Genomic DNA, 24,033 nt, shown 5'->3' with positions numbered 1-24,033 from the left:
TTTTCACAGTTGTAGACCCATATGGTCCCAGTTAACTGAGAATGAGTGATATATGGTTACATAGAAGATTGATCCATCCACTATCTTAGGGGAACCAACTGCAAACCCTATGCAGATGAACTGGACGAGGATCATGCATCAAATTGCTGAAAAACATGTGAACAGCTGCGTTTTGGTGTAAAGTTTTGTTAAGAATTCGTCAACTTTCACTGAGTTTCATCATTTATTGAACTCATGACAATGATCTTTCCAACGTTACGAATATGTTTTACAATACATCAATTCATGTGTAAACAGTGCCTTTAAGCAGTATGGAATATTTTGCAAAAGTTAGTTTAGAACAGTTGGCTGTAGTAAGTGCATGGCTATATTTACACTAGCGAGTCTAAACTTTTGATGGGAAGTATAGATTTAAATCGCAAGCGCCCGATAAGTCACGACTTTTGAACCTTAATAATATTATGATCAATGGCAGGATCAGTCTCTGATATTTTTCTTCTGGATTATATTAATAAGAACAGTCATAACTATTAATAACTAAAATTGTGAACTGCTGGTGTGCTTGGGAAAACATCAGGACTAATTAATTAAGGGACCGTTCATTATTTATGGCTAGGAGGTGCATGATGATGATTATTTTATGGAGAAGCATGTACAATGTGAATGACTATCCCATTTATGTACAGAGTAAGGAGTAAGTGAACCCCTGCATGTCATGTACAAAATCAATTACTCCCCTCCAGTACATGTGTAAAAGATTGATGCGCCTGCCCCCCACCTCCCCAGAACAAAATGGGTGACCCCCTTAGGGACCGTTCATAATTTATGGCTAGGGGGATGATGATGATTTTGGTGGAGAAGCATGTACAATTTGAATGACACCCCCTTAAAATGTATGTACAAAATAAGTGACCCCCTGCATGCATGTCATGTACAAAATCAGTGACCTCCCTCCCTTCCCATAATTTCTAACCATAATTTTAAACATATTTTTATGTACAAAATTGCTGACCCCGCCTAGTAGTACGTGTGTACAAAATTGTTGACCCCCTAGCTCCACAGAACAAAATGGGTGACCCCTTAAAATCATCATAACCCCCTATCCATAAATTATGAACGGTCCCTTAAAATATCCTATATAACGCACGTTTCTGTAGAATATGTTCATGTCAGAGACTAGGTGTTTGTCTGTTGAAAAACAAAACGATACCTGCATACTGATCGATGTAGAGGATGGTATATATATTTCCTGATATACCTGACTACGCCAATTAAACTCGTGAAGTTGTATAACATTTCCCCCTTAACTAATAGTTATTTGCATATATGTATGTGTTGAACATTTGGTAATGGACAATCATGAAATTGTCAACTTTGATCACACGCTTTAAAAATTGGCGAAATATATTGGCAAGGCACGATCCGCACCCTGTCTCCCTACTCTTATCTATTTATAATGCTGGTTCCACACCATACCTTACCTTCCACCCCAACTATGGAATTTCTTTTTTTTTTAGTCTGTCTCAACGTCCCCTAACCATTTCATTGAGTCTCCTTTCCAATATAGTTGGAATTATTTGTTTCTAACGAAATTATTTGTATTAAGAGACCAGGGGTTAGTCTACATTTTTCCATTCGGGCCATTATTTATGGTGTTTTACTGTTTAATGTAGCTCGTCGACAAACTCCCGTTATATAACAGCACAGGTGAATTAGGCACCAGCTCCTCACATCGACAGTTGCTTACATCCAGTTTATGTGAAGGTAACACGTGCTGTGCAGAAGCTTTCGCCGGTGCGCGAGACGGAGCCTAGTAAATACTTCCCGGCATCCTCATAGTTTACAGTTTACTTGACAACCAAGATGGCGGACACACAAGTAAGTTGCGCAAATCCTAAACCTAAATAAGGTATTTCATGGCATGTTTGTCTATAGACGATGAATATGATGCTATCTCCCATCTAGATATATAGATGCAATCGGGGTACAAAGTACAGAAAACGTTGTGTCTTTCACGGAAAAGACTTAAATTCATTTGTTATCGGATGTCAACAACCGAGGGATCGCGTTATGGGTGTTCGGACACCCGATGTTTTTCTCCATTATCGCATGAACAGTTGTAAAATATGTCACTAACATATTAAAGACAGCTTTATCTTAAACACTCTCTATCATCCGTGATAACTGTTAAATGGGGTAGCTGTTATCTCTAGCTTTTAGTATTACTAATACTTTTCCATTTTGAGCCCCTATTACCTGTATTGTACACTCAATAGACCTGGACCCCTAAAACATATGAATGTAGAATAACGTCACTTGTGGTTTCAATCTCATAGACAAACTGTCTAAAAATATATTTTTCTGTCATATTTATGTTATGACAGAAACAAATGACTCCATTTTTAATGAAAAGGAGATCCCAAGTGGGATGTGAAATTCTGAACCTGAAAATGGACCTGAGGAAATTGTAGACTTGATTTATTTATGGAAATTAAATAACACTAACAGACGGGACTGCACATAAGGGATTACGCAGATGGGACAATAATATGGTTGAGGGACGGTGTGACAGACTGTCAATCTCTCGATAAAATCACAGTTTTGCATTTGCCATCTGAAATTATCCAAATCATAATTACCAAAAATTCAGCTCATTCAAGTTGTTAGTATAGACAACTCAGTCTTTCTATGCAATCAATTGTAACAGGTTCCTGAGGGCTAAAGCAGACAGCCCAGAGATTTGCATCAAATTAACTCTGTGAATACACAGTGTCATGTGGAAGATGAGGCTGAGTGGGTTAGATGGCTGACTTTGTTTGCTGGCGATTAGGTGCCTGACTCTTAGAGCTCGGGCTCAAATATCGCATAGGACTGAACCCAACAAAAGCACTAGAATCTTGACTTTTCTGAGAAAGTATAACAAATATAACATGTGTTACATCTGAAGCATACTAGCAATATTTGCAGGAAGCAGAAACTCCAGCAACGCCTGAGCAAGCTGAGGTAACTGAGGAGGCAACAACTCCAGCAGCAGAGGCTCCTGCTGCTCCTGCTGAAACACCTACTGAAGGTGCTGCACCTGAAGAGAGTCAGGACGGGACAGAAGGTGATGGAGTTGGGGAGTCAGTTCAGCAGGAGGGAGACACACAACCTGATGGGGATTCAGGTAGAAAGTTCTCCTGCTAGTCATACAACTGTTTGGGGTTTTTCAATGGAGTAAATATGGAGGGAGGATAATGAAAATTGAAAATATTTCTCATACCATTTTCAAAGATTATGTTCACATTTATTTTGTTAAATAATGGTCTTGTCTTGATGGCATTAGAATGTTTTAATGGTAATTAAAAAAATATTTTAGTGCAGTTTTGATTGTAATAATTAAGGTTGAAAATTTCAAGATATCTTCAAACCACAATGTTTCTTGTCTTAGAACTGGCTTGTTAGTTCAGAATATGGTAATCATTTCTAGCACCTGTGACTGAAGCCCCAGCTGAAGGGGAAGCAAAGGAAGGGGAGGCAACCCCTGCTGGTGAAGGTGAAGGAGAGGCTGGTGAGGGAGAGAAAACGGAAGAGGGGGAGGAGAAACCTCAAACCCCAGGAGCAGCAGCAGAGGGGGAGCAACAAGCTGAGGGAGAGGCAGAAAAACAAGAAGGTATGACGTTGTCTCAAAATGATTTCAGTGATGTTATTATGCTTTGGTTGAAAATCAGTGCAAAAGTGCAAATTTATGCTGATTTCTTCCACAGTATATATTTTGTACACCATGCAATACCACTCCAGCACATCTATCGCTACATTGGGATATGTGTCAATCCTGAGAATTGGAGATGCAATTGTATAGCCATCTAATGTCCATGCTCGATTTTACTAAATAGATGTATTTAAATGGATTTTAAGGAAAAATGCCTTACATGTCTACAAGTATGCATTAAGAAATTGGTGTGATGAACAGGGGAGATAATTCTATGGATATACAACTTCATTGTGATGAAGAATTTGTATATCTGTAGAATTATCTCCCTTGTTCCATGTATGCACCTGTGAGACCTGTGTTTAAGGTACAGCTCGTTAAGCTTGACCTGATCAAGTGAATACTAATGCATTGCGTGACCGTGTCACAACTGGTTGGGTCTATTATTGTGATGGGGTGCATTGATTGTCAACATGTCCGAACAGTCGAGACAAGGTCGCCGTTTGACACCTCAGTGTCGAAAATCATCAGCAATGTCCTAACTTTCTGTAAAAAAGAAGCTTCAGATGGTTTATTGTTTCCGATTCGAGCTTTTAGGCAGTGAGCAGCAACATTAATAACGTTCTTTGCTCCCCTATTTAATGAAGTTGTGCCATTTGACCTCCCGGGTCATGCATATGTAGAGTAGCTCAGGTCAAGCTGAACAAGCTGTAATTGTATTTGACTGCTAAACATGACTTCCTTATTCAAGGTGAAGCAGCAGTGGAAGAAGGTGGTGAGGCTAAGACAGATGAGGGTGAGGCAGAGGGGGAGGGGAAAGAGGCACCTGAAGGTGAGGTGAAGCCTGAGGGGAAGCAGAAGGGGAGGCTGGAGCAGAAGGAGCAGCTGAAGGAGAACAAGCACCTGCTGAATCTGGGGAGGGGCCATCTGAAGCTGGAGATGGGGAAGCTCAGGCTGAGGGGGAAGCGAAAGAGGAAGGAGCTGAACAGACTGAAACCCCTAGAGAAGAGGAAAGCAAATCACCCTTGCCCCAGGTAAATAGTTTCAATTTTTAGCACTTTCAAAGAGTAAGGATATAAAATTCTTGAAATCCAGTATCTTGTTTTCAATGTGATAACTCTCTGTATTGTTTCCATTATTATTATTAGGACCAGTGATATGACGTCATGGAATTTCTTTTCCACAGAATAGCTCAGTGTACATACTAATTATAAGAAAGTATTACTAAGATTTGTTTCTTTTGTCAAACAATATATCCATACCATCGTATTACATGTTTCATGAGACAAAGCATTCACCTGACAGTCAAGATGTCTGCCCTGCATATCACACAACAAACTTAAAATCTTGTCTTCTGCAAACAGAAATTCAATTAAGAAATTATTGATTTGAAATTATGTATCTTTAAACCAGAGCGACACATTTGCTGATGGAGAGAGACCAGAGAGTACTGTGGGTGTTGGGGAGAAACTATCGAGGGAACCAACTCCAACTGGTGATCAAGGGGAGGTAATCCAGACAGACATGTTGGTTCCAACTACGCCAGACAGACAAGGTAACATTATTTCTTACAAAGCTTTCTATTACTTCTGTTGATATTTTATATAATAAAGTATATTTGATATGACCAGCATTAGAAATACCTGCCTGCCCGACCGCCCGGAACGGGTTATTTTCAACACAGACTGCCAGATTCTCAAATTCACCTGCCCTACGGTCGGGTTAAAACTTAGACATGTACCGGTGTATGAAGATATTTTGTTGGCGGGTACGTTTTGGTCAGGGCTGGCAAGTTTTACATCTAACCAGCCCTGTGGTCTGGCTGAATTTTTCATACCCTGCTATGACCTAAAACGATTGAAGAATTTCAAATGTAATTTACAGTAAAGTACAAACATATCAGCATTTTCACATAGGTACGCAATGATTGCTTGAATTACTGACTGAGAATAATTTTCACTGTGATTCGAGTTTGACACTTTTAAGTGACACTGTGTGCCTTCCAGACTGTGCCCCAAACTACTACTTTTCTACTAAGCCATACTTGTTTATATGTATAATAGTTTTCCTGTATTTCATGAATATTTGGGTGATGAGAAAGGTAAGCTGGTTTCATATGTAGCACCAGCTAAATACACCTCTCCATCAATGTAAATACACCACTCCATCAATGTAAATACACCTCTCCATCAATGTAAATACACCTCTCCATCAATGTAAATACACCTCTCCATCAATGTAAATACACCTCTCCATCAATGTAAATACACCTCTCCATCAATGTAAATACACCTCTCCATCCATGTAAATACACCTCTCCATCAATGTAAATACACCTCTCCATCAATGTAAATACACCTCTCCATCAATGTAAATACACCTCTCCATCCATGTAAATACACCTCTCCATCAATGTAAATACACCTCTCCATCCATGTAAATACACCTCTCCATCAATGTAAATACACCTCTCCATCAATGTAAATACACCTCTCCATCCATGTAAATACACCTCTCCATCCATGTAAATACACCTCTCCATCCATGTAAATACACCTCTCCATCCATGTAAATACACCTCTCCATCCATGTAAATACACCTCTCCATCAATGTAAATACACCTCTCCATCCATGTAAATACACCTCTCCACCCATGTAAATACACCTCTCCATCAATGTAAATACACCTCTCCATCAATGTAAATACACCTCTCCATCCATGTAAATACACCTCTCCATCCATGTAAATACACCTCTCCATCAATGTAAATACACCTCTCCATCCATGTAAATACACCTCTCCATCAATGTAAATACACCTCTCCATCAATGTAAATACACCTCTCCATCCATGTAAATACACCTCTCCATCAATGTAAATACACCTCTCCATCCATGTAAATACACCTCTCCATCCATGTAAATACACCTCTCCATCCATGTAAATACACCTCTCCATCCATGTAAATACACCTCTCCATCAATGTAAATACACCTCTCCATCCATGTAAATACACCTCTCCATCAATGTAAATACACCTCTCCATCAATGTAAATACACCTCTCCATCCATGTAAATACACCTCTCCATCAATGTAAATACACCTCTCCATCCATGTAAATACACCTCTCCATCCATGTAAATACACCTCTCCATCCATGTAAATACACCTCTCCATCAATGTAAATACACCTCTCCATCCATGTAAATACACCCTCTCCATCCATGTAAATACACCTCTCCATCAATGTAAATACACCTCTCCATCAATGTAAATACACCTCTCCATCCATGTAAATACACCTCTCCATCCATGTAAATACACCTTCCATCCATGTAAATACACCTCTCCATCCATGTAAATACACCTCTCCATCAATGTAAATACACCTCTCCATCCATGTAAATACACCTCCATCCATGTAAATACACCTGTAAATACCCATCCCATCATGTAAATACACCTCTCTCTCCATCCATGTAAATACACACTCTCCATCCATGTAAATACACCTCTCCATCCATGTAAATACACCTCTCCATCCATGTAAATACACCTCTCCATCCATGTAAATACACCTCTCCATCCAATGTAAATACACCTCTCCATCCATGTAAATACACCTCTCCATCCATGTAAATACACCTCTCCATCCATGTAAATACACCTCTCCATCCATGTAAATACACCTTCCATCCATGTAAATACACCTCTCCATCCATGTAAATACACCTCTCCATCCATGTAAATACACCTCTCCATCCATGTAAATACACATCTCTCTCCATCCATGTAAATACACCTCTCCATCCATGTAAATACACCTCTCCATCCATGTAAATACACCTCTCCATCCATGTAAATACACCTCTCCATCCATGTAAATACACCTCTCCATCCATGTAAATACACCTCTCCATCCATGTAAATACACCTCTCCATCCATGTAAATACACCTCTCCATCAATGTAAATACACCTCTCCATCCGTGTAATCCATGTAAATACACCTCTCCATCCATGTAAATACACCTCTCCATCCCATGTAAATACACCTCTCCATCCATGTAAATACACCTCTCCATCAATGTAAATACACCTCTCCATCAATGTAAATACACTCTCCATCCATGTAAATACACCTCTCCATCCATGTAAATACACCTCTCCATCAATGTAAATACACCTCTCCATCCATGTAAATACACCTCTCCATCCATGTAAATACACCTCTCCATCAATGTAAATACACCTCTCCATCCATGTAAATACACCTCTCCATCCATGTAAATACACCTCTCCATCAATGTAAATACACCTCTCCATCCATGTAAATACACCTCTCCATCCATGTAAATACACCTCTCCATCAATGTAAATACACCTCTCCATCCATGTAAATACACCTCTCCATCCATGTAAATACACCTCTCCATCCATGTAAATACACCTCTCCATCCATGTAAATACACCTCTCCATCCATGTAAATACACCTCTCCATCCATGTAAATACACCTCCATCAATGTAAATACACCTCTCCATCAATGTAAATACACCTCTCCATCATGTAAATACACCTCTCCATCAATGTAAATACACCTCTCCATCACCTCTCCATAAATACACCTCTCCATCCATGTAAATACACCTCTCCATCCATGTAAATACACCTCTCCATCCATGTAAATACACCTCTCCATCCATGTAAATACACCTCCATCCATCCATGTAAATACACCTCTCCATCCATGTAAATACACCTCTCCATCAATGTAAATACACCTCTCCATCAATGTAAATACACCTCTCCATCCATGTAAATACACCTCTCCATCCATGTAAATACACCTCTCCATCCATGTAAATACACCTCTCCATCCATGTAAATACACCTCTCCATCCATGTAAATACACCTCTCCATCCATGTAAATACACCTCTCCATCAATGTAAATACACCTCTCCATCAATGTAAATACACCTCTCCATCAATGTAAATACACCTCTCAATCCATGTAAATACACCTCTCCATCCATGTAAATACACCTCTCCACCCATGTAAATACACCTCTCCATCCATGTAAATACACCTCTCCAATCCATGTAAATACACCTCTCCATCCATGTAAATACACCTCTCCATCAATGTAAATACACCTCTCCATCCATGTAAATACACCTCTCCATCCATGTAAATACACCTCTCCACCTGTAAATACACCTCCATCAATGTAAATACACCTCTCCATCAATGTAAATACACCTCTCCATCAATGTAAATACACCTCTCCATCCATGTAAATACACCTCTCCATCCATGTAAATACACCTCTCCATCCATGTAAATACACCTCTCCAATCCATGTAAATACACCTCTCCATCCATGTAAATACACCTCTCCATCAATGTAAATACACCTCTCCATCCATGTAAATACACCTCTCCATCCATGTAAATACACCTCTCCATCAATGTAAATACACCTCTCCATCAATGTAAATACACCTCTCCATCAATGTAAATACACCTCTCCAGCAATGTAAATACACCTCTCCATCAATACAAAGACGTCTGCTCTGTAGGTAATAGAAAACTGATGACTGATAGATGTACCATTTACTGTTCAGTGATGAATCTCACAGGATAATGTTGTTGGTTTTCAGCATCTCCAGAGGTGGGGGAACCTGTCCAGCAGACATTGTATGAAGAGGATGAGGAGGAGGAGGGGGAAGGAGATGATGAAGAAGAAGAAGAAGCTGAAGAACCTGAGTTTGACAGAGATCTGCTCATAGAGAAATATCATGTATGTATCCAGTAGGGCTGGAACGACTCCACTGTGAGTGAGTGAGTTTAGTTTTACACCACACTCAGCAATATTCCAACTATATGGCGGTGGTTTGTAAATAATCAAGTCTGGACCAGACAATCCAGTGATCAACAGCATGAGCATCAATCTACACAATTGGGATACGGTGATATGTGTCAACCAAGTCAGTGAGCCTGACCACCTGATCCAGTTAGTCGCTGCTTATGCCAAGCATAGGTTGCTGAAGATCAATTCTAACCCGGATCTTCCTGGCCCTGATACCACTATGAGGCAAATACGATAAATATCACAAATGTCACAAATGCAAATATTGGACAGGAAATACAATATCAAGTTAGCAGTTGACATACTATTTATTAAAGTCAGTAAAACAAATAACAAAATAGATTCTTTGACATGTTTTGACCATTTAAACAGTGTTCATTTATCACAACAATGACCAGTGACCACATTACTGTCAAAGATATATAAGAGTGTTGATATTTATCTTACCTGGCATGGATTTATATCATTTTGCATATCTGGCCTTTGATAAATAATACCCAAATTTATGTAAAAATGCTCCTTTTAGTTTTTTATGAATGTTGATTCTCGTTATCACAAATAACAAACTGGATTCAAGAAGGGATATGGTTTGATTCACTGAACATGAGAGTGAATCATAACAGACCTAGTATCAAATACCTTCAATATCTTCAGTATGGCAGGGTGGCGGAGTAGTTTAGTGGTTAAAGCATTTACTTGTCATGCCAAACACCCTGGTTCTATTCCAGACATGGGTACAATGTATGAAGCCCATTTCTGGTGCCCCCTGCCGTGATATTGCTTGAATATTGGTAAAACCAGTGTAAAGCTACATCACTTGCCCACTCGGTTGAGTACGGTTAAGGGGCTGTGAGACTGACTACACAGTGAAATGTGTGTTGTAGGCTGCACTGCAGGACCGGGAACAGCTGCAGGGGCTGAACTACCAGCTGCAGCACAAGCTGGCCGAATACTTCAGGAAGAAGAAGGCAGATGAGAGACAAGACTACGACAAAAATGTCACCGACCAGGAACAAAGATACCTTAAATATATGGGTAGGTAGGCTTGGTGTTTAACCTGACTACAAGGAACGATATAAAGCAATAAAGAATTAGCACTTTGGTAATGACTACATTGTTTTTGGAAGGGCCTGTTTGTTTTAGTGTGTTTTTGTCCCATCTCATTAAAATGAGAACCTACTGCAAAACAAAGATCTCAGGACATCCTATTACAGATCACACCAGAATGAACTTCCATCTGACCAAACAGAGCGTTGCTTATCAGATCTGGAAAGTGACCACTTCCGTGTGCTTTCTATTCATGCGAGCTTGTTAGGGTTAACAGAGTATCTGAAAACGACAGTTACAAGCTGTGAGACCTATTCTGTTGAAATCATGTTTTATGCCTCGCTTCAATAAGATGCACATCTTAAAGGAAGGGACTTGGCATAGCCCATAGGAAGTACTGCAATACAATCCTCAATAATTGTTTAAGTGCAATATTTAATACACGAATATGTATTAGTAATCAACAGATTTGTTGAACCTATGAAAACAACCTGTGATCGTCCTCCACCCCCTCATATCCCCTCGTGACATGGTTTACATGATCCTATGACACATACGGGATAGACTGGGAATTATTGGGTCTGCTTTAGTTCACTGGACAATGTCATTTTAGCTCAGCTGGAAGAACTGCGTAGGCAGGAGCAACACGAGCGGGAAAACTCCCAGTTACAGATTGAGGAGTTCAAGGACAGGTGTGAGGAGAAGAAGGCCAAGGTCGATGAAGAGAGGAGCAAGTTTATGGACTTCCGCAAGCAGGTGGCCCTTAATGCCATCAACAGTCGCTCTGGAAAACCTATCCCACCAAAGGTCAGTAGTAGAAGAAACAATTAATGGTGTTACACTTATAGAGTCTTTATTATCCTGCTTATTTGGCATATCAGTGGATCACTTCTTCTTCATCTTCTCTCCTGTTATGGTAGCTACACTGATGACATATTATGTGACCTTTCAAAGTGAAGCGACCGCCTCCGTGGTGTAGTGGTTAGAGCGTCCGCCCGGAGAGCGGAAAGTCGTGGGTTCGATCCCCGGCCGCGTCATACCAAAAGCAGTAAAATATGGTACTTGTTGGTCCCTGCCTGGCGCTCAGCATTAATGGGTACAACAAGGACTGGTCGGCTCGCAGTCAGTTTAATGTGTCTGAGTGGGGTATTCATGCTTCACTGCGGCATGGTATCGCAGTGAGCTAGCACTATAAACCAGCTTAAGTCTGGGCTAGTACAAGCAGCCGCACATACACATACACACGCATGCACGTCGTCATATGAGCGAAATATTCTCCAGCACGACGTTAAACCCAATTTCACCTCACCTCACCTTCTAAGTGAAGCTAATGTTTCTGGAAACATGTCCACAACCAGTAACTATGTTAGTCCATTGAGTCACTCAACTCTCACCATGGGTTGTCTTGCAGTGTATGGCTCCTGGCTGCCACATTTTGTCTCAGTAGTTTACTATTGCACAACTTTCTACTGGATATTCCAGGACATCGAGCAGTATCTGTCCAATGCCAACAGAAAGGAGGGAGAGGTTGTGACAGTCCGACTGGAGAACATCAAGCTGAAAAATAAACTGAAGAAGAAGGAGCAGCAGCTGAAATCCAAGGTGAGTAATCCAAAGTGACACTGTTGTAAAGAAAGATCAGTTACCCATGTACCCATGTTATTATCAGTTGTTATAAAATACTCAGAGATTGGTTATTGAGTGATGATTGGTACTTAGAAATAATAATGATGTTTTGTGTGATAGTTGATGTGATGTTTTGTGTGATAATTGTTCTTATGTTTTGTGTGATAGTTGATGTGATGTTTTGTGTGATAGTTGATGTTTTCTGGTATAGTAATGTGGTGTTTGCTGTGTCTATAGGAGGAGCTTGCTGAAGGTCTTCACTTGATTGACTTTGAGCAGCTGAAGATTGAGAACCAGACTTACAATGAGAAGATTGAAGAGAGAAATGAGGTAATAACTGATGTTTACCGGTGCATTAAACAACAGAACCCTTCACACAACACCATATCAAGATTCTGTTGCAGATATGTTACATGCTTGTCTGACAGAATGTCATCCTAAACCTCATCACATTGTCTCTGCAGGAGTTGCTGAAGTTGAGGAAGAAGATCACTAGCACAGTACAGGTCCTAACCCACCTGAAGGAGAAGCTGCAGTTTGTGTTTGCTGAAAACCATGTACAGAAGGGCAACTTGAAGGATGTCGAGGCTTATGTAGCTCAGGTGAGAACCATGTACAGAAGGGCAACTTGAAGGATGTCGAGGCTTATGTAGCTCAGGTGAGAACCATGTACAGAAGGGCAACTTGAAGGATGTTGAAGCTTATGTAGCTCAGGTGAGAACCATGTACAGAAAGGGCAACTTGAAGGATGTCGAGGCTTATGTAGCTCAGGTGAGAACCATGTACAGAAGGGCAACTTGAAGGATGTCGAGGCTTATGTAGCTCAGGTGAGAACCATGTACAGAAGGGCAACCTGAAGGATGTCGAGGCTTATGTAGCTCAGGTGAGAACCATGTACAGAAAGGCAATCTGAAGGATGTAGGAGATTATGTAGCTCAGGTGAGAACCATGTACAGAAGGCAATCTGAAGGATGTAGGAGGCTTATGTAGCTCAGGTGAGAACCATGTACAGAAGGGCAACTTGAAGGATGTCAAGGCTTATGTAGCTCAGGTGAGAACCATGTACAGAAGGGCAACTTGAAGGATGTCGAGGCTTATGTAGCTCAGGTGAGAACCATGTACAGAAGGGCAACTTGAAGGATGTTGAAGCTTATGTAGCTCAGGTGAGAACCATGTACAGAAAGGGCAACTTGAAGGATGTCGAGGCTTATGTAGCTCAGGTGAGAACCATGTACAGAAGGGCAACTTGAAGGATGTAGAGGCTTATGTAGCTCAGGTGAGAACCATGTACAGAAGGGCAACCTGAAGGATGTCGAGGCTTATGTAGCTCAGGTGAGAACCATGTACAGAAAGGCAATCTGAAGGATGTAGGAGATTATGTAGCTCAGGTGAGAACCATGTACAGAAGGGCAATCTGAAGGATGTAGGAGATTATGTAGCTCAGGTGAGAACCATGTACAGAAGGGCAATCTGAAGGATGTAGGAGATTATGTAGCTCAGGTGAGAACCATGTACAGAAAGGCAACTTGAAGGATGTCAAGGCTTATGTAGCTCAGGTGAGAACCATGTACAGAAGGGCAACTTGAAGAATGTCGAGGCTTATGTAGCTCAGGTGAGAACCATGTACAGAAGGGCAACTTGAAGGATGTTGAAGCTTATGTAGCTCAGGTGAGAACCATGTACAGAAAGGGCAACTTGAAGGATTTCGAGGCTTATGTAGCTCAGGTGAGAACCATGTACAGAAGGGCAACTGGAAGGATGTCGAGGCTTATGTAGCTCAGGTGAGAACCATGTACAGAAGGGCAACCTGAAGGATGTCGAGGCTTATGTAGCTCAGGTGAGAACCATGTACAGAAAGGCAATCTGAAGGATGTAGGAGATTATGTAGCTCAGGTGAGAACCATGTACAGAAGGGCAGCCTGAAGGATGTCGAGGCATATGTAGCTCAGGTGAGAACCATGTACAGAAGGGCAACTTGAAGGATGTCGAGGCTTATGTAGCTCAGGTGAGAACCATGTACAGAAGGGCAGCCTGAAGGATGTAGGAGATTATGTAGCTCAGGTGAGAACCATGTACAGAAAGGCAACTTGAAGGATGTAGAGGCTTATGTAGCTCAGGTGAGAACCATGTACAGAAGGGCAACTTGAAGGATGTCGAGGCTTATGTAGCTCAGGTGAGAACCATGTACAGAAGGGCAGCTTGAAGGATGTTGAAGCTTATGTAGCTCAGGTGAGAACCATGTACAGAAAGGGCAACAGCTGAAGGATGTCGAGGCTTATGTAGCTCAGGTGAGAACCATGTACAGAAGGGCAACTTGAAGGATGTCGAGGCTTATGTAGCTCAGGTGAGAACCATGTACAGAAGGGCAACCTGAAGGATGTCGAGGCTTATGTAGCTCAGGTGAGAACCATGTACAGAAAGGCAATCTGAAGGATGTAGGAGATTATGTAGCTCAGGTGAGAACCATGTACAGAAAGGCAATCTGAAGGATGTAGGAGATTATGTAGCTCAGGTGAGAACCATGTACAGAAGGGCAACTTGAAGGATGTCGAGGCTTATGTAGCTCAGGTGAGAACCATGTACAGAAGGGCAACTTGAAGGATGTCGAGGCTTATGTAGCTCAGGTGAGAACCATGTACAGAAGGGCAACTTGAAGGATGTTGAAGCTTATGTAGCTCAGGTGAGAACCATGTACAGAAAGGGCAACTTGAAGGATGTCGAGGCTTATGTAGCTCAGGTGAGAACCATGTACAGAAGGGCAACTTGAAGGATGTAGGAGCTTATGTAGCTCAGGTGAGAACCATGTACAGAAGGGCAACCTGAAGGATGTCGAGGCTTATGTAGCTCAGGTGAGAACCATGTACAGAAAGAGCAATCTGAAGGATGTAGGAAGGATTAGAGTTATGTAGCTCAGGTGAGAACCATGTACAGAAGGGCAAATCTGAAGGATGTAGGAGATTATGTAGCTCAGGTGAGAACCATGTACAGAAGGGCAACAATCTGAAGGATGTAGGAGATTATGTAGCTCAGGTGAGAACCATGTACAGAAGGGCAACTTGAAGGATGTCAAGGCTTATGTAGCTCAGGTGAGAACCATGTACAGAAGGGCAACTTGAAGGATGTCGAGGCTTATGTAGCTCAGGTGAGAACCATGTACAGAAGGGCAACTTGAAGGATGTTGAGGCTTATGTAGCTCAGGTGAGAACCATGTACAGAAAGGGGCAACTTGAAGGATGTCGAGGCTTATGTAGCTCAGGTGAGAACCATGTACAGAAGGGCAACTGGAAGGATGTCGAGGCTTATGTAGCTCAGGTGAGAACCATGTACAGAAGGGCAACCTGAAGGATGTCGGGGCTTATGTAGCTCAGGTGAGAACCATGTACAGAAAGGCAATCTGAAGGATGTAGGAGATTATGTAGCTCAGGTGAGAACCATGTACAGAAGGGCAGCCTGAAGGATGTCGGAGGCATATGTAGCTCAGGTGAGAACCATGTACAGAAGGGCAACTGAAGGATGTCGAGGCTTATGTAGCTCAGGTGAGAACCATGTACAGAAGGGCAGCCTGAAGGATGTAGGAGATTATGTAGCTCAGGTGAGAACCATGTACAGAAAGGCAACTTGAAGGATGTAGAGGCTTATGTAGCTCAGGTGAGAACCATGTACAGAAGGGCAACTTGAAGGATGTCGAGGCTTATGTAGCTCAGGTGAGAACCATGTACAGAAGGACAGCCTGAAGGATGTAGGAGATTATGTAGCTCAGGTGAGAACCATGTACAGAAAGGCAATCTGAAGGATGTAGGAGATTATGTAGCTCAGGTGAGAACCATGTACAGAAGGGCAACCTGAAGGATGTAAGAGATGATGTAGCTCAGGTGAGAACCATGTACAGAAGAGAGACAGCTTGAAGGATGTAGGAGATTATGTAGCTCAGGTGAGAACCATGTACAGAAAGGCAATCTGAAGGATGTAGGCTTATGTAGCTCAGGTGAGAACCATGTACAGAAGGGCAATCTGAAGGATGTCGAGGGCTTATGTAGCTCAGGTGAGAACCATGTACAGAAGAGGCAACTTGAAGGATGTAGGAGATTATGTAGCTCAGGTGAGAACCATGTACAGAAAGGCAATCTGAAGGATGTCGAGGCTTATGTAGCTCAGGTGAGAACCATGTACAGAAAAGACAACTTGAAGGATGTAGGAGATTATGTAGCTCAGGTGAGAACCATGTACAGAAGGGCAACTTGAAGGATGTAGGGAGATTATGTAGCTCAGGTGAGAACCATGTACAGAAAGGCAATCTGAAGGATGTAGGAGATTATGTAGCTCAGGTGAGAACCATGTACAGAAGGGCAACTGGAAGGATGTCGAGGCTTATGTAGCTCAGGTGAGAACCATGTACAGAAAGGCAACTTAAAGGATGTAGAGGCTTATGTAGCTCAGGTGAGAACCATGTACAGAAGGGCAATCTGAAGGATGTAGGAGATTATGTAGCTCAGGTGAGAACCATGTACAGAAAGGCAATCTGAAGGATGTAGGAGATTATGTAGCTCAGGTGAGAACCATGTACAGAAGGGCAACTTGAAGGATGTAGGAGATTATGTAGCTCAGGTGAGAACCATGTACAGAAGAGGCAACTTAAAGGATGTCGAGGCTTATGTAGCTCAGGTGAGAACCATGTACAGAAAGGCAACTTGAAGGATGTCGAGGCTTATGTAGCTCAGGTGAGAACCATGTACAGAAGGGCAACTTGAAGGATGTCGAGGCTTATGTAGCTCAGGTGAGAACCATGTACAGAAGAGGCATCTGAAGGATGTAGAGGCTTATGTAGCTCAGGTGAGAACCATGTACAGAAGAACAGCAGAAGGATGTCGAGGCTTATGTAGCTCAGGTGAGAACCATGTACAGAAGGGCAACCTGAAGGATGTCGAGGCTTATGTAGCTCAGGTGAGAACCATGTACAGAAGGGCAACTTGAAGGATGTCGAGGCTTATGTAGCTCAGGTGAGAACCATGTACAGAAGGGCAACTTGAAGGATGTCGAGGCTTATGTAGCTCAGGTGAGAACCATGTACAGAAAGGCAACCTGAAGGATGTAGAGGCTTATGTAGCTCAGGTGAGAACCATGTACAGAAGGGCAACTTGAAGGATGTCGAGGCTTATGTAGCTCAGGTGAGAACCATGTACAGAAGGGCAACCTGAAGGATGTCGAGGCTTATGTAGCTCAGGTGAGAACCATGTACAGAAGGGCAACTTGAAAGGATGTCGAGGCTTATGTAGCTCAGGTGAGAACCATGTACAGAAAGGCAACCTGAAGGATGTAGAGGCTTATGTAGCTCAGGTGAGAACCATGTACAGAAGGGCAACTTGAAGGATGTCGAGGCTTATGTAGCTCAGGTGAGAACCATGTACAGAAGGGCAACCTGAAGGATGTAGGAGATTATGTAGCTCAGGTGAGAACCATGTACAGAAAGGCAATCTGAAGGATGTAGGAGATTATGTAGCTCAGGTGAAAACCATGTACAGAAGAAGGACAACCTGAAGGATGTAAGAGATGATGTAGCTCAGGTGAGAACCATGTACAGAAGGGCAACTTGAAGGATGTCGAGGCATATGTAGCTCAGGTGAGAACCATGTACAGAAAGGCAATCTGAAGGAAGGATGTAGGAGATTATGTAGCTCAGGTGAGAACCATGTACAGAAGGGCAACTTGAAGGATGTAGGAGATTATGTAGCTCAGGTGAGAACCATGTACAGAAGAGGAGCAGCTTGAAGGATGTAGGAGATTATGTAACTCAGGTGAGAACCATGTACAGAAAGGCAATCTGAAGGATGTCGAGGCTTATGTAGCTCAGGTGAGAACCATGTACAGAAGAACAGCCTGAAGGATGTCCCGAGGCTTATGTAGCTCAGGTGAGAACCATGTACAGAAAGGCAATCTGAAGGATGTAGGAGATTATGTAGCTCAGGTGAGAACCATGTACAGAAGGGCAGCCTGAAGGATGTCGAGGCATATGTAGCTCAGGTGAGAACCATGTACAGAAGGGCAACTTGAAGGATGTCGAGGCTTATGTAGCTCAGGTGAGAACCATGTACAGAAGGGCAGCCTGAAGGATGTAGGAGATTATGTAGCTCAGGTGAGAACCATGTACAGAAAGGCAACTTGAAGGATGTAGAGGCTTATGTAGCTCAGGTGAGAACCATGTACAGAAGGGCAACTTGAAGGATGTCGAGGCTTATGTAGCTCAGGTGAGAACCATGTACAGAAGGGCAGCCTGAAGGATGTAGGAGATTATGTAGCTCAGGTGAGAACCATGTACAGAAAGGCAATCTGAAGGATGTAGGAGATTATGTAGCTCAGGTGAGAACCATGTACAGAAGGGCAACCTGAAGGATGTAAGAGATGATGTAGCTCAGGTGAGAACCATGTACAGAAGGGCAACTTGAAGGATGTAGGAGATTATGTAGCTCAGGTGAGAACCATGTACAGAAAGGCAATCTGAAGGATGTCGAGGCTTATGTAGCTCAGGTGAGAACCATGTACAGAAGGGCAATCTGAAGGATGTCGAGGCTTATGTAGCTCAGGTGAGAACCATGTACAGAAAGGCAACTTGAAGGATGTAGGAGATTATGTAGCTCAGGTGAGAACCATGTACAGAAGGGCAACTTGAAGGATGTAGGAGATTATGTAGCTCAGGTGAGAACCATGTACAGAAAGGCAATCTGAAGGATGTCGAGGCTTATGTAGCTCAGGTGAGAACCATGTACAGAAAGGCAACTTGAAGGATGTAGGAGATTATGTAGCTCAGGTGAGAACCATGTACAGAAGGGCAACTTGAAGGATGTAGGAGATTATGTAGCTCAGGTGAGAACCATGTACAGAAAGGCAATCTGAAGGATGTAGGAGATTATGTAGCTCAGGTGAGAACCATGTACAGAAGGGCAACTGGAAGGATGTCGAGGCTTATGTAGCTCAGGTGAGAACCATGTACAGAAAGGCAACTTAAAGGATGTAGAGGCTTATGTAGCTCAGGTGAGAACCATGTACAGAAGGGCAATCTGAAGGATGTAGGAGATTATGTAGCTCAGGTGAGAACCATGTACAGAAAGGCAATCTGAAGGATGTAGGAGATTATGTAGCTCAGGTGAGAACCATGTACAGAAGGGCAACTTGAAGGATGTAGGAGATTATGTAGCTCAGGTGAGAACCATGTACAGAAAGGCAACTTAAAGGATGTCGAGGCTTATGTAGCTCAGGTGAGAACCATGTACAGAAAGGCAACTTGAAGGATGTCGAGGCTTATGTAGCTCAGGTGAGAACCATGTACAGAAGGGCAACTTGAAGGATGTCGAGGCTTATGTAGCTCAGGTGAGAACCATGTACAGAAGGGCAACCTGAAGGATGTAGAGGCTTATGTAGCTCAGGTGAGAACCATGTACAGAAGGGCAACTTGAAGGATGTCGAGGCTTATGTAGCTCAGGTGAGAACCATGTACAGAAGGGCAACCTGAAGGATGTAGAGGCTTATGTAGCTCAGGTGAGAACCATGTACAGAAGGGCAACTTGAAGGATGTCGAGGCTTATGTAGCTCAGGTGAGAACCATGTACAGAAGGGCAACTTGAAGGATGTCGAGGCTTATGTAGCTCAGGTGAGAACCATGTACAGAAAGGCAACCTGAAGGATGTAGAGGCTTATGTAGCTCAGGTGAGAACCATGTACAGAAGGGCAACTTGAAGGATGTCGAGGCTTATGTAGCTCAGGTGAGAACCATGTACAGAAGGGCAACCTGAAGGATGTCGAGGCTTATGTAGCTCAGGTGAGAACCATGTACAGAAGGGCAACTTGAAGGATGTCGAGGCTTATGTAGCTCAGGTGAGAACCATGTACAGAAAGGCAACCTGAAGGATGTAGAGGCTTATGTAGCTCAGGTGAGAACCATGTACAGAAGGGCAACTTGAAGGATGTCGAGGCTTATGTAGCTCAGGTGAGAACCATGTACAGAAGGGCAACCTGAAGGATGTAGGAGATTATGTAGCTCAGGTGAGAACCATGTACAGAAAGGCAATCTGAAGGATGTAGGAGATTATGTAGCTCAGGTGAAAACCATGTACAGAAGGGCAACCTGAAGGATGTAAGAGATGATGTAGCTCAGGTGAGAACCATGTACAGAAGGGCAACTTGAAGGATGTCGAGGCATATGTAGCTCAGGTGAGAACCATGTACAGAAAGGCAATCTGAAGGATGTAGGAGATTATGTAGCTCAGGTGAGAACCATGTACAGAAGGGCAACTTGAAGGATGTAGGAGATTATGTAGCTCAGGTGAGAACCATGTACAGAAGGGCAACTTGAAGGATGTAGGAGATTATGTAACTCAGGTGAGAACCATGTACAGAAAGGCAATCTGAAGGATGTCGAGGCTTATGTAGCTCAGGTGAGAACCATGTACAGAAGGGCAATCTGAAGGATGTCGAGGCTTATGTAGCTCAGGTGAGAACCATGTACAGAAAGGCAACTTGAAGGATGTAGGAGATTATGTAGCTCAGGTGAGAACCATGTACAGAAGGACAACTTGAAGGATGTAGGAGATTATGTAGCTCAGGTGAGAACCATGTACAGAAGGGCAACTTGAAGGATGTAGGAGATTATGTAGCTCAGGTGAGAACCATGTACAGAAAGGCAACTTGAAGGATGTAGGAGATTATGTAGCTCAGGTGAGAACCATGTACAGAAGGGCAACTTGAAGGATGTAGGAGATTATGTAGCTCAGGTGAGAACCATGTACAGAAAGGCAATCTGAAGGATGTCGAGGCTTATGTAGCTCAGGTGAGAACCATGTACAGAAGGGCAATCTGAAGGATGTCGAGGCTTATGTAGCTCAGTTGAGAACCATGTACAGAAAGGCAATCTGAAGGATATAGGAGATTATGTAGCTCAGGTGAGAACCATGTACAGAAGGGCAATCTGAAGGATGTAGCTTATGTAGCTTAGGGGAGAACCATGTACAGAAGGGCAATCTGAAGGATGTAGGAGATTATGTAGCTCAGGTGAGAACCATGTACAGAAAGGCAACTTGAAGGATGTAGAGGCATATGTAGCTCAGGTGAGAACCATGTACAGAAAGGCAATCTGAAGGATATAGGAGATTATGTAGCTCAGGTGAGAACCATGTACAGAAGGGCAATCTGAAGGATGTAGGAGATTATGTAGCTCAGGTGAGAACCATGTACAGAAGGGCAATCTGAAGGATGTAGGAGATTATGTAGCTCAGGTGAGAACCATGTACAGAAAGGCAACTTGAAGGATGTCGAGGCATATGTAGCTCAGGTGAGAACCATGTACAGAAGGGCAACTTGAAGGATGTCGAGGCATATGTAGCTCAGGTGAGAACCATGTACAGAAGGGCAACCTGAAGGATGAGGAGGCATATGTAGCTCAGGTGAGAACCATGTACAGAAGGGCAACTTGAAGGATGTAGGAGATTATGTAGCTCAGGTGAGAACCATGTACAGAAGGGCAACTTGAAGGATGTAGGAGATTATGTAGCTCAGGTGAGAACCATGTACAGAGAGGCAATCTGAAGGATGTCGAGGCTTATGTAGCTCAGGTGAGAACCATGTACAGAAGGGCAATCTGAAGGATGTCGAGGCTTATGTAGCTCAGTTGAGAACCATGTACAGAAAGGCAATCTGAAGGATGTAGGAGATTATGTAGCTCAGGTGAGAACCATGTACAGAAGGGCAATCTGAAGGATGTAGGAGATTATGTAGCTTAGGGGAGAACCATGTACAGAAAGGCAATCTGAAGGATGTAGGAGATTATGTAGCTCAGGTGAGAACCATGTACAGAAAGGCAACTTGAAGGATGTCGAGGCATATGTAGCTCAGGTGAGAACCATGTACAGAAGGGCAACTTGAAGGATGTCGAGGCATATGTAGCTCAGGTGAGAACCATGTACAGAAGGGCAACTTGAAGGATGTCGAGGCATATGTAGCTCAGGTGAGAACCATGTACAGAAGGGCAACCTGAAGGATGAGGAGGCATATGTAGCTCAGGTGAGAACCATGTACAGAAGGGCAACTTGAAGGATGTAGGAGATTATGTAGCTCAGGTGAGAACCATGTACAGAAAGGCAATCTGACAGATGAGGAGGTTTATGTAGATAAGGTGAAAACTATATACTGAATTTGGAGCATGCTTTTAGGAGGATTTAGCTGGTTGATTGATAACATTGAAGAATTTATTGAACCAATAAATCACAATAAACCCTTTCTTCTCTACAAAAAGATGTGTTTCTTTTCCAGAGACGGGATATTCTATCTAGAACAAAACAAGCAAGAGACTCACTACGTATAGACAACCAGCGGTTACGTCAAAACTGTGGTCTCCTTGGTAATGAGCCTTTATTGAGAGACTTTGAGGAACGCAAAGATGAAAGTGACGATCTCAAAGACAAGTTAGAGAGTCTTAGAATGCTGCATGCAGAATTAACCCTTAACTGTAACCAAGTGCGCAGGAAAATAGAGCAAGCTCGTTCAGGACGTCCATGATGTGACCCCCGTACAACTACATGGTTCAAACACTGAACATGCCAAATGCTGCCTGAGGGAGAATGTTGTGATCAGCCATAAATCCCGTTTGAAGAGAAGAAATGAAGGAAAATCCAGATGCAGGCCATCAATTTTAGGTATAATTCAAAGACAGTATGAAGTTTTACAAATGATGGTTCACATTCCGTCCACATTTATTGTTTATTGTAAATACTTACATTTGCATGATGATCAATCTTAGCCTTGTGTCCTGAGTTCTAAGATTGTGCCAGGCATATGGCCTCGGTATTATCAACATTAAAAATGTACACTTGTTCTGTTAATCATTTGTATATATTATAAAGAGTGTGTTTACTTATACAGATTTTGTTGTGTTGCTTTCTTATTAACAAATGTTGAGTTTTCAGGTATAAGAAAACAGGGGAAATACATCTGAATATTTCAGAATGTTACAATACTTTCTAGATGCTGTTAAGGTCATTGATATTAGGGTGTGCCACACTGCTGTGTGTGTTTATACTGGAGGTAACCTGAGGTGGGGTAAGAGGACTAATGCTGGTTTCATGACAGCCCATGTCCAAGTCCACATGAGTCGTGAATGCACCACTCAGACAATATACCAACTCGGAACCACGGTTCAACCACCTGTCCTTGTTTTATCCAGATATTGCCAGACAGGGTAAAATCAAGTACTATGTTTCAAAGTCCTTAAGTATTTCGAGCTGGATAGAACCACCTGCAAACAGTCTATCAACTACACGACAGAAGCTCTCGTGTACAGAAAATGTGTGCATGGCTTCGATTAAAAAAATCCATGGACGACCCAGGTGAACCCGAGTTAACCATCTCATAACCAAGTTTCCCTTGGTTAACAATGTTGTAGAAGGTGAGGTGAGGTGAAATTGGGTTTAACGTCGTGCTGGAGAATATTTTGCTCATATGACGACGTGCATGCGTGTGTATGTGTATGTGCTGCTGCTTGTACTAGCCCATACTGAAGCTGGTTTTAAAGTGCTTGCCCACTGAGATACCATGCCGCAGTGGAGCATGAATACCCCACTCAGACACATTAAACTGACTCCGAGCCGACCAGTCCTTGTTGTACCCATTAATGCCGAGCGTCAGGCAGGGACCAACAAGTACCATATTTTAACGATTTTTGGTATGACGCGGTCGGGGATCGAACCCGCGACCTTCCGCTCTCCGGGCGGACGCTCTAACCACTACACCACGGAGGCGGTCCAATGTTG

The 24,033-nt window shown here is 42.7% G+C and overlaps 1 protein-coding gene across 1 annotated transcript; it reads left to right on the top strand.

Moving 5' to 3' along the window:
• The first annotated feature begins 1,824 nt into the window (after positions 1-1,824).
• LOC124282269 (coiled-coil domain-containing protein 96-like) lies at positions 1,825-23,143 on the top strand. Its single transcript, XM_046718223.1, is given in 13 exon segments — positions 1,825-1,878; positions 2,968-3,166; positions 3,470-3,652; positions 4,443-4,537; positions 4,540-4,725; positions 5,105-5,246; positions 9,360-9,499; positions 10,453-10,603; positions 11,229-11,422; positions 12,098-12,217; positions 12,479-12,571; positions 12,706-12,843; positions 22,538-23,143. Coding segments are annotated over 13 exon segments (1,902 nt in total). The 5' UTR covers positions 1,825-1,863; the 3' UTR covers positions 22,784-23,143.
• Positions 23,144-24,033: the final 890 nt, after the last annotated feature.

This window comes from Haliotis rubra, unplaced genomic scaffold, assembly GCF_003918875.1.
Source record: "Haliotis rubra isolate DU_JTF1 unplaced genomic scaffold, ASM391887v1 Scf297, whole genome shotgun sequence".
In the NCBI taxonomy this organism is placed as follows: domain Eukaryota; kingdom Metazoa; phylum Mollusca; class Gastropoda; order Lepetellida; family Haliotidae; genus Haliotis; species Haliotis rubra.
The sequence above is the reverse complement of the archived record's forward strand: the minus strand, read 5'-3'. Positions and strand labels throughout refer to the sequence as shown.